This window comes from Oncorhynchus clarkii, chromosome 4 (genome assembly GCF_045791955.1).
Source record: "Oncorhynchus clarkii lewisi isolate Uvic-CL-2024 chromosome 4, UVic_Ocla_1.0, whole genome shotgun sequence".
NCBI classification, from domain to species: domain Eukaryota; kingdom Metazoa; phylum Chordata; class Actinopteri; order Salmoniformes; family Salmonidae; genus Oncorhynchus; species Oncorhynchus clarkii.
Window position 1 is genome coordinate 91,732,583 of NC_092150.1, and position 12,331 is coordinate 91,744,913.

General features: G+C 46.4%; 1 protein-coding gene across 1 annotated transcript in view; it reads right to left on the reverse strand.

The window, feature by feature from the left end:
* Positions 1–698: 698 nt before the first annotated feature.
* LOC139407439 (aldehyde dehydrogenase 8 family, member A1) overlaps positions 699–12,331 on the reverse strand; it is a 47,931-nt gene continuing 36,298 nt past the window's right edge. Inside the window, exons 4-7 of the mRNA XM_071151230.1 lie at positions 11,790–11,939; positions 11,290–11,546; positions 10,342–10,503; positions 699–2,037 (exon numbers count right to left, since the gene is read on the reverse strand). Coding sequence (XP_071007331.1) covers positions 1,585–2,037; positions 10,342–10,503; positions 11,290–11,546; positions 11,790–11,939 — 1,022 coding nt within the window. The 3' untranslated portion in view covers positions 699–1,584. The remainder of the gene's footprint in view (positions 2,038–10,341; positions 10,504–11,289; positions 11,547–11,789; positions 11,940–12,331) is intronic.

The following is a 12,331-nucleotide window of genomic DNA, read 5'->3' on the forward strand; positions in this document are numbered from 1 at the left end:
TCCCTCTACCTACCCGTCTCCCTTCCTCTCTGTCTCCCTCTACCTACCTGTCTCACTCTACCTACCTGTCTCCCTTCCTCTCTGTCTCCCTCTACCGACCTGTCTCCCTTCCTCTCTGTCTCCCTCTACCTACCTGTCTCCCTTCCTCTATGTCTCCCTCTACCTACCTGTCTCCTTCTACATACCTGTCTCCCTCTACCTACCTGTCTCCCTCTACCTACCTGTCTCCCTCTACCTACCTGTCTCCCTCTACCTACCTGTCTCCTTCTACATACGTGTCTCCCTCTACCTACCTGTCTCCTTCTACATACCTGTCTCCCTCTACCGACCTGTCTCCTTCTACATACCTGTCTCCCTCTACCTACCTGTCTGCTTCTACATACGTGTCTCCCTCTACCTACCTGTCTCCTTCTACATACGTGTCTCCTTCTACATACCTGTCTCCCTCTACCTACCTGTCTCCCTCTACCTACCTGTCTCCTTCTACATACCTGTCTCCCTCTACATACCTGTCTCCTTCTACATACGTGTCTCCCTCTACCTACCTGTCTCCTTCTACCTACCTGTCTCCTTCTACCTACCTGTCTCCTTCTACCTACCTGTCTCCTTCTACATACCTGTTTCCCTCTACCTACCTGTCTCCCTCTACCTACCTGTCTCCCTCTCCCGCAGAACCAGAAAGAAAAAACAAGTGTAGGTGTTGAAGATGAAAGTCATCCAGACAGAAAGCTTTATTGCCTCGAAGGGGATGTGTGAGGAAAATAATCATGAAACAACTCATGTCATAAAACAAAACAGTCATGTGAGCGAGACACCTAACCTTAACCTCTAACCTCTAACCCTAACCTCTAACCCTAACCTCTAAACTTAACCTCTAACCCTAACCTCTAACCCCTAACCTCTAACCCCTAACCTCTAACCCTAACCTCTAACTCCTAACCCCTAACTACTATCCCTTAATCCTAACTCCTAACCCCAAACCCTAACTCCTAAACCCTAATCCTAACCCCTAATCCTAACTCCTAACCCTAACTCCTAAACCCTAATCCTAACCCCTAACCCTAATGCCTAACTCCTAGCACCTAACCCCTAGCACCTAACTCCTAACCCTAATGCCTAACCCTAACTCATAAACCTAACTCCTAACCCTAACCCCTAATCCTAACTTCTAACCCTAATGCCTAACCCTAACTCCTAACCCTAACGTCTAGCCCCTAACTCCTAGCCCCTAACTCCTAGCCCTAATGCCTAACTCCTAGCACCTAACCCATAGCCCCTAACTCCTAACCCTAATGCCTAACCCTAACTCCTAAACCTAACTCCTAACCCTAACACCTAACCCTAATCCTAACTTCTAACCCTAATGCCTAACCCTAACTCTTAACCCTAACTTCTAACCCCTAACTCCTAGCCCCTAACTCTAATGCCTAACCCTAATTGTAACTCTAAGCCTAAACCTAACCCCTAAGTGTAAAATAGCCATTGTCCTCGTGGGGACGTGGCAAATGTTAATTTGGGGATCATGAGGAAAGAACAACAAGACCACACACACACACCAACAGAAACATTTTCCCCTCCATCCTCTCAGTGTTTAACAGTGATGGTCTTCACCTCCGTAAAGAAGTGATAGCTATCCCTCCCTCCTTCCCTCCCCACCCCTGAGTTCTTCATGCCTCCGAACGGTAGGTTCAGGTCTCTGACCAGCCAACAGTTGGTCCAGACAAGCCCCGCCTCTAACCTCCTCGCCACCCGGTGCACTCGCCCGACATCACGCGTCCACACAGTCGCCGCCAGGCCATAGCGTACCCCGTTGCCCTTAGCGACAGCATCGTCTTCACCGTCGAAGGGGTTGACGCAGACGACGGGGCCGAAGATCTCGTCCTGCATCACACGGGACGACTCAGCTACGCCGGCGATGACGGTGGGACGCATGAAGTAGCCGCTGGTGTTACGTTGCGGGAGCACCAGCGGGTCCTCGCCCTCCCCACACAGCACCGTGGCACCCTCCGACCGAGCCAGGGTCACGAAGCTACGTACCTGGATGGGGGAGGGACAGGTTAGACAGGTGTATATGGTAATATAACCATAACACAGACCAGGGTCAGGAAGCTACGTACCTGGATGGGGGAGGGACAGGTTAGACAGGTGTATATGTTAATATAACCATAACACAGACCAGGGTCAGGAAGCTACGTACCTGGATGGGGGAGGGACAGGTTAGACAGGTGTATATGTTAATATAACCATAACACAGACCAGGGTCACAAAGATACGTACCTGGATGGGGGAGGGACAGCTTAGACAGGTGTATATGTTAATATAACCATAACACAGACCAGGGTCAGGAAGCTACGTACCTGGAGGGACAGGTTAGACAGGTGTATATGTTAATATAACCATAACACAGACCAGGGTCAGGAAGCTACGTACCTGGATGGGGGAGGGACAGGTTAGACAGGTGTATATGTTAATATAACCATAACACAGACCAGGGTCAGGAAGCTACGTACCTGGAGGGACAGGTTAGACAGGTGTATATGTTAATATAACCATAACACAGACCAGGGTCAGGAAGCTACGTACCTGGAGGGACAGGTTAGACAGGTGTATATGTTAATATAACCATAACACAGACCAGGGTCAGGTAGCTACGTACCTGGATGGGGGAGGGACAGGTTAGACAAGTGTATATGTTAATATAACCATAACACAGACCAGGGTCAGGAAGCTACGTACCTGGATGGGGGATGGACAGGTTAGACAGGTGTATATGTTAATATAACCATAACACAGACCAGGGTCAGGAAGCTACGTACCTAGATGGGGGAGGGACAGGTTAGACAGGTGTATATGTTAATATAACCATAACACAGACCAGGGTCAGGAAGCTACATACCTGGATGGGGGAGGGACAGGTTAGACAGGTGTATATGTTAATATAACCATAACACAGACCAGGGTCACAAAGATACGTACCTGGATGGGGGAGGGACAGCTTAGACAGGTGTATATGTTAATATAACCATAACACAGACCAGGGTCAGGAAGCTACGTACCTGGATGGGGGAGGGACAGGTTAGACAGGTGTATATGTTAATATAACCATAACACAGACCAGGGTCAGGAAGCTACGTACCTGGAGGGACAGGTTAGACAGGTGTATATGTTAATATAACCATAATACAGACCAGGGTCAGGAAGCTACGTACCTGGATGGGGGAGGGACAGGTTAGACAAGTGTATATGTTAATATAACCATAACACAGACCAGGGTCAGGAAGCTACATACCTGGATGGGGGAGGGACAGGTTAGACAAGTGTATATGTTAATATAACCATAACACAGACCAGGGTCAGGAAGCTACGTACCTAGATGGGGGAGGGACAGGTTAGACAGGTGTATATGTTAATATAACCATAACACAGTCCAGAGTCAGGAAGCTACGTACCTGGATGGGGGAGGGACAGGTTAGACAGGTGTATATGTTAATATAACCATAACACAGACCAGGGTCAGGAAGCTACGTACCTAGATGGGGGAGGGACAGGTTAGACAGGTGTATATGTTAATATAACCATAACACAGACCAGGGTCAGGAAGCTACATACCTGGAGGGACAGGTTAGACAGGTGTATATGTTAATATAACCATAACACAGACCAGGGTCAGGAAGCTACGTACCTGGAAGGACAGGTTAGACAGGTGTATATGTTAATATAACCATAACACAGACCAGGGTCAGGAAGCTACGTACCTGGATGGGGGAGGGACAGGTTAGACAGGTGTACAGTGCCTTGCGAAAGTATTCGGCCCCCTTGAACTTTGCGACCTTTTGCCACATTTCAGGCTTCAAACATAAAGATATAAAACTGTATTTTTTTGTGAAGAATCAACAGCAAGTGGGACACAATCATGAAGTGGAACGACATTTATTGGATATTTCAAACTTTTTTAACAAATCAAAAACTGAAAAATTGGGCGTGCAAAATTATTCAGCCCCCTTAAGTTAATACTTTGTAGCGCCACCTTTTGCTGCGATTACAGCTGTAAGTCGCTTGGGGTATGTCTCTATCAGTTTTGCACATCGAGAGACTGAATTTTTTTCCCATTCCTTCTTGCAAAACAGCTTGAGCTCAGTGAGGTTGGATGGAGAGCATTTGTGAACAGCAGTTTTCAGTTCTTTCCACATATTCTCGATTGGATTCAGGTCTGGACTTTGACTTGGCCATTCTAACACCTGGATATGTTTATTTTTGAACCATTCCATTGTAGATTTTGCTTTATGTTTTGGATAATTGTCTTGTTGGAAGACAAATCTCCGTCCCAGTCTCAGGTCTTTTGCAGACTCCATCAGGTTTTCTTCCAGAATGGTCCTGTATTTGGCTCCATCCATCTTCCCATCAATTTTAACCATCTTCTCTGTCCCTGCTGAAGAAAAGCAGGCCCAAACCATGATGCTGCCACCACCATGTTTGACCATGGGGATGGTGTGTTCAGGGTGATGAGCTGTGTTGCTTTTACGCCAAGCATAACGTTTTGCATTGTTGCCAAAAAGTTCAATTTTGGTTTCATCTGACCAGAGCACCTTCTTCCACATGTTTGGTGTGTCTCCCAGGTGGCTTGTGGCAAACTTTAAACGACACTTTTTATGGATATCTTTAAGAAATGGCTTTCTTCTTGCCACTCTTCCATAAAGGCCAGATTTGTGCAATATACGACTGATTGTTGTCCTATGGACAGAGTCTCCCACCTCAGCTGTAGATCTCTGCAGTTCATCCAGAGTGATCATGGGCCTCTTGGCTGCATCTCTGATCAGTCTTCTCCTTGTATGAGCTGAAAGTTTTGAGGGACGGCCAGGTCTTGGTAGATTTGCAGTGGACTGATACTCCTTCCATTTCAATATTATCGCTTGCACAGTGCTCCTTGGGATGTTTAAAGCTTGGGAAATCTTTTTGTATCCAAATCCGGCTTTAAACTTCTTCACAACAGTATCTCGGACCTGCCTGGTGTGTTCCTTGTTCTTCATGATGCTCTCTGCGCTTTTAACGGACCTCTGAGACTATCACAGTGCAGGTGCATTTATACGGAGACTTGATTACACACAGGTGGATTGTATTTATCATCATTAGTCATTTAGGTCAACATTGGATCATTCAGAGATCCTCACTGAACTTCTGGAGAGAGTTTGCTGCACTGAAAGTAAAGGGGCTGAATAATTTTGCACGCCCAATTTTTCAGTTTTTGATTTGTTAAAAAAGTTTGAAATATCCAATAAATGTCGTTCCACTTCATAATTGTGTCCCACTTGTTGATTCTTCACAAAAAAAATTATAATAAATAAAATTGTAGAATAATATTGAAAACATCAAAACTATGAAATAACACATATGGAATCATGTTGTAACCAACAAAGTGTTAAACAATTCAAAATATATTTTATATTTGAGATTCTTCAAAGTAGCCACCCTTTGCCTTGATGACAGCTTTGCACAGTCTAGGCATTATCTCCACCAGTTTCATGAGGTAGTCACCTGGAATGCATTTCAATTAACAAATGTGCCTTGGTAACTTTTTTAGGATAGGGGGCAGCATTCAGAATTTTGGATAAAAGGCGTGCCCAAAGTAAACTGCCTGCTACTCAGGCCCAGAAGCTAGGATATGCCAACTCTAAAGTTTCCAAAACTGTTAAAATCATGTCTGTGAGTATAACAGAACTGATATGGCAGGCGAAAATCTGAGGAAAATCCCATCCAGGAAGTGCCATTATTTTGAAATGGCTGTTTTTCCAATGAAAGCCTATTCACCATTTAATGGGATAGGACCCAGATTCCGTTCCCTATGGCTTCCACCAGTTGTGAACAGTCTTTAGACATTGTTTCAGGCATTTTATTATGAAAAATGAGGGAGAATGACCACACTGAGTGGACCCTGGGATGTCCCCAGAGCTGTTTCCTGCACGCGACCGAGAGCCTTTCTTGTTTTTCTTTTATATTGACGACGATATTGTCCGGTTGAGATATTATAGATTATTTAGGCTAAAAACATTATAAACATCGTTTGACATGTTTCTACAAACTTTACGGATAGTATTTGGAATTTTCGTCTGCCTCGTGTGACCGCATTTGAGCCATTGGATTACTGAACAAAACAAGCCAACAAAATGGAGGTTTTTGGATATAAAGAGGGACTTTATGGAACAAAACAAACATTTATTGTGTAACTGGGAGTCTTGTGAGTGCAACCATACAAATATCATCAAAGGTAAGTGATTAATTTTACTGCTATTTCTGACTTTTGTGACTAATCTACTTGGCTGCTAACTGTTTGTAATGTTTTGTGTGCTGAGCGCTGTTCTAAGATAATCACATGGTTTGCTTTCGCCGTAAAGCCTTTTTGAAATCTGACAAGGCGGCTGGATTAACAACAAGTTAAGCTTTATTTTGATGTATTGCACTTGTGATTTCATGAAAGTTTAATATTTATAATAATTTTATTTGAATTTGGTAATTTCTTTCCTTCTTAATGCGTTTGAGCCTATCAGTTGTGTTGTGACAAGGTAGGGGTGGTATACAGGAGATAGCCCTATTTGGTATAAGACTAAGTCCATATTATGGCAAGAACAGCTCAAATAAGCAAAGAGAAACGACAGTCCATCATTACTTTAAGACATGAAGGTCAGTCAATCCGGAAAATTTCAAGAAAAACACTGGAATGAGTAGGTTTGTCCAAACTTTTGACTGGTACTGTATATATATATATATATATATATATATATATGAAGTAGCTTGACCACTGATTGGCCAGCTTATTTCTCTCAATTTCGGGAACAAATTTAAAAACACAGAGATAGCGTGACAAGATCCTGAGGCGAGGCCCTTTCTCGTGCCATTCATCCGCTGCCATCACCTCATGTTTCAGCATGATAACGCACGGCCCCATGTCACAAGGATCTGTACACAATTCCTGGAATCTGAAAATGTCCCAGTTCTTCCATGGCCTGCATTCTCACCAGTCCCCCATTGAGCATGTTTGGGATGCTCTGGATTGATGTGTACAACAGTGCGTTCCAGTTCCCGCCAATATCGAGCAACTTCACACAGCCATTAAAGAGGAGTGGGACAACATTCCACAGGCCACAATCAACAGCCTGATCAACTCTGTGTGAAGGAGATGTGTCACGCTGCATGAGGCAAATGGTGGTCAAACCAGATACTGACTGGTTTTCTAATCCACGCCCCCCAAAACAATTTTTAAAGGTATCTTGTGACCAACAGATGCACATCTGTATTCCCAGTCATGTGAAATCAATAGATTAGGGCCTAATACATTTTTTTTCCAAATTGACTGATTTCCTTCTGTGAAGTATGTAGATAATGATTTTTTAATAACATGATCTTCGAGAACTAACAACCACTAGAATAAAATCCAGACAGTCAGGGAGAAGTAACAACGTCATGGCATTGGGCCATTGATTTTGGTTATAATGTTTGAGTCACTCAGATAGCATAAGAACACAGCAATAGCCATGGCAGAATGAGCTTTAAAGTAACTGTTCAGTATTTCCAGATTCATATTAAATGCATACCTTATAATCACTTACAATATTAGTCAAATAACAACAGAATGGTGTGGGCGTATATACCGGTCATTAAAAATATGAATACAAGTAGACCGCTGATTGGCCAGCTCATCCTCCTCTAGACCACTGATTGGCCAGCTCATCCTCCTCTAGTAGACCGCTGATTGGCCAGCTCATCCTCCTCTAGACCACTGATTGGCCAGCTCATCCTCCTCTAGACCACTGATTGGCCAGCTCATCGTCCTCTAGTAGACCGCTGATTGGCCAGCTCACCCCCCTCTAGACCGCTGATTGGCCAGCTCATCCCCCTCTAGACCGCTGATTGGCCAGCTCATCCCCGTCTAGACCGCTGATTGGCCAGCTCATCCCCCTCTAGACCGCTGATTGGCCAGCTCATCCCCGTCTAGACCGCTGATTGGCCAGCTCATCCCCCTCCAGACCACTGATTGGCCAGCTCATCCTCCTCTAGTAGACCGCTGATTGGCCAGCTCATCCCCCTCTAGACCACTGATTGGCCAGCTCATCCTCCTCTAGACCACTGATTGGCCAGCTCATCCCCCTCTAGACCACTGATTGGCCAGCTCATCCCCCTCTAGACCACTGATTGGCCAGCTCATCCTCCTATAGACCACTGATTGGCCAGCTCATCCTCATATAGACCACTGTTTGGCCAGCTCATCCTCATATAGACCGCTGATTGGCTAGCTCATCCTCATATAGACCGCTGATTGGCCAGCTCATCCTCATATAGACCGCTGATTGGCCAGCTCATCCTCATATAGACCGCTGATTGGCCAGCTCATCCTCATATAGACCACTGTTTGGCCAGCTCATCCTCATATAGACCGCTGATTGGCCAGCTCATCCTCATATAGACCGCTGATTGGCCAGCTCATCCTCATATAGACCGCTGATTGGCCAGCTCATCCTCATATAGACCGCTGATTGGCCAGCTCATCCTCATATAGACCGCTGATTGGCCAGCTCATCCTCATATAGACCGCTGATTGGCCAGCTCATCCTCATATAGACCGCTGATTGGCCAGCTCATCCTCATATAGACCGCTGATTGGCCAGCTCATCCTCATATAGACCGCTGATTGGCCAGCTCATCCTCATATAGACCGCTGATTGGCCAGCTCATCCTCATATAGACCACTGTTTGGCCAGCTCATCCTCATATAGACCGCTGATTGGCCAGCTCATCCTCATATAGACCGCTGATTGGCCAGCTCATCCTCATATAGACCGCTGATTGGCCAGCTCATCCCCCTCTAGACCACTGATTGGCCAGCTCATCCTCCTCTAGTAGACCGCTGATTGGCCAGCTCATCCTCCTATAGACCACTGTTTGGCCAGCTCATCCTCATATAGACCGCTGATTGGCCAGCTCATCCTCATATAGACCACTGTTTGGCCAGCTCATCCTCATATAGACCGCTGATTGGCCAGCTCATCCTCCTATAGACCACTGTTTGGCCAGCTCATCCTCATATAGACCGCTGATTGGCCAGCTCATCCTCCTATAGACCACTGTTTGGCCAGCTCATCCTCATATAGACCACTGTTTGGCCAGCTCATCCTCATATAGACCGCTGATTGGCCAGCTCATCCTCCTATAGACCACTGTTTGGCCAGCTCATCCCCCTCTAGACCACTGTTTGGCCAGCTCATCCTCATATAGACCGCTGATTGGCCAGCTCATCCTCCTATAGACCACTGTTTGGCCAGCTCATCCTCATATAGACCGCTGATTGGCCAGCTCATCCTCCTATAGACCACTGTTTGGCCAGCTCATCCTCATATAGACCGCTGATTGGCCAGCTCATCCTCCTATAGACCGCTGATTGGCCAGCTCATCCTCATATAGACCGCTGATTGGCCAGCTCATCCTCCTATAGACCGCTGATTGGCCAGCTCATCCTCATATAGACCACTGATTGGCCAGCTCGTCCTCCTATAGACCACTGTTTGGCCAGCTCATCCTCATATAGACCGCTGATTGGCCAGCTCATCCTCATATAGACCGCTGATTGGCCAGCTCATCCTCATATAGACCGCTGTTTGGCCAGCTCATCCTCCTCTAGACCACTGATTGGCCAGCTCATCCCCCTCCAGACCACTGATTGGCCAGCTCATCCCCCTCCAGACCACTGATTGGCCAGCTCGTCCTCCTCAGAAGTATGACATCGTACTCTAGGAAATAGACAGCATTTTTCAAAACGGTCTGTTTGAGATACAAGATTGAGGTGGGATTGTTGAAGTATTTTGTTCTTTAATTTATGCTTTGGCCACAAATACGAGTATAGGATGAGTCAACAACATTATTTGGGTAACAGAGTTAACAGAATATTCACTTTTAAAAGTTACTTTAAAACCACACATTTTCTCTCTGCCCAAGGGGAAAATGTGTGGAATTGCAGGAAATTAGTTTTAAATTAGTTTTAAGGTCCAAATCAGCCATTTTTTTCCCTTCTCAATGTCAAATCATTTCTGGGTAATAATTAACTACCTTACTGTGATTGTTTTCAATTAAAATGGTCAAAAAAGAAACAGAAATGTTTCTTAGCAAAGAACAAGGCTTCTGCCAGGACTGTAACTTAGTGGGGAGAGGAAAACTGAAAACTAGCTGCTACTGGCAGACAGGTTTGGTCCTCCATCTTATTGGTGATGTCACAAGGCAGGCCAAAACTCCATCCCACCAGAAACTAAATCCTAGGGGAAACACTGTTAATACCCTGTATATTATGTGACGTCATACCTTCTCCAGGTGTTCCCTGCTGACCAGAGCTCCGTTATTGTTGTCGGGGTCGGAGGGAGCACCAGTTTTCCATTTCCGCGCGGCCGCCACAAACCTCTTCAGGAACTCTGGGTAAATACTCCTCTCTACGTAGATCCTACTGGTGCACAGACAGATCTCACCCTGGGGAGGAGGAGGAGGAAGAGGAGGAGGAAGAGGAAGAGGAAGAGGAGGATGAGAATGAGGAGGATGAGGATGAGGATGAGGAGGAGGAGGAGGGGGAGGAAGAGGAGGAGGAGGGTCACCTTACTGTCAGCTAGCAAAAATGTGAGAAATGTCACCACCATGTGGCCAACACATGAACTTGCAACATCTGTTATAGAGGGTCATTCAGAAGGGTTTCATGTATAAAACGGTCATGAACACAGCCGATATGATTCCTCATTCTACATGATAGAGAACATGACACTTCTACCAATGCATTTATTTTATCTAAGCATTCTATAATGTTTCATCATCTCACTCAACTGCAAACTCAATATTCCACGATTGGCCAGACTTTTATTTTTTACCTTTATTTAACTAGGCAAGTCAGTTAAGAACAAATTCTGATGATGCTCTCGTACTATTGGCCCATCCATCCTGAGTCCCCCTCTTACCCTATTGGCTCACCCTGAGTCCCCCTCTTACCCTATTGGCTCACCCTGAGTCCCCCTCTTACCCTATTGGCCCATCCTGAGTACCCCTCTTACCCTATTGGCCCATCCTGAGTACCCCTCTTAACCTATTGGCTCATCCTGAGTCCCTCTCTCACTCTATTGACCCATCCTGAGTACCCCTCTTACCCTATTGGCTCATCCTGAGTCCCTCTCTCACTCTATTGGCCCATCCTGAGTCCCCGTCTTACCCTATTGGCCCATCCTGAGTCCCTCTCTCACTCTATTGACCTATCCTGAGTCTTACTCTCACCTGATTGGAGAAGGAGGATCGTACGGTGGTGGTGACAGCTTGGTCTAGGTCAGCGTCTGAGAAGACGATGGCGGGGTTCTTCCCGCCCAGCTCCAGGCTCAGCTTCTTACAGAACGGAGCCGAGCGCTCTGTGATCCGCTGGGCCGTCGCCGTGGAGCCCGTGAAACTGACCAATGGGACGTCAGGGTGGCCCACGAGAGCATCGCCCGCCCGCGGGCCGGTGCCGAACACCATGTTGACCACACCCGGAGGAAACCCTGGGGGGAGAGGGAGGGGAGAAGAGGAGAAGAGGAGAAGAGGAGAGGAGGAGAAGAGAAGAGGAGAAGAAGAGAAGAGGAGAAGAGGAGAGGACAAGAGGAGAGGAGAAGGGATGGAGAAGAGAGAGAGAAATGGGGAGAGAAAGAGGAGTTTGCTTTCACCAGTCTAGTTTTTCACCAGTGTCATTGCTGATCAGTTGAAATGAAGTGAGGTGTCTTGCATTGTGGGTAGCGTAGTCCTACCGGCCTCCTCCAGTAGTTTGCACATCATCCAGGCGGTTACCGAGGTCATCTCGCTGGGCTTAGCAACCACCGTGTTGCCCGTAGCAACAGCCGGAGCGATCTTCCAGGTGAGCAGGTATAGAGGCAGGTTCCAGGGACTGATCAGACCAGCTACACACACACACACACACACACACACACAGAGAATCAGAAAGAGTTTGTCAGTTAATAAAACCACCCCTATATAAACCTAGTAGTAGAGACCTTCACTCTCTATCTGTGTCTCAAATGGCACCCTATTCCCTATATAGTGCACTACTGTTGACCAGGGCTCTATGGAACCCTATTCCCTTCATAGTGCACTACTATTGACCAGGGCTCTATGGTACCCTATTCCCTTCATAGTGCACTACTGTTGACCAGGGCTCTATGGTAGCCTATTCCCTATATAGTGTACTACTGTTGACCAGGGCTCTATGGTACCCTATTCCCTTCATAGTGCACTACTGTTGACCAGGGCTCTATGGTACCGTATTCCCTTCATAGTGCACTACTGCCTTCCT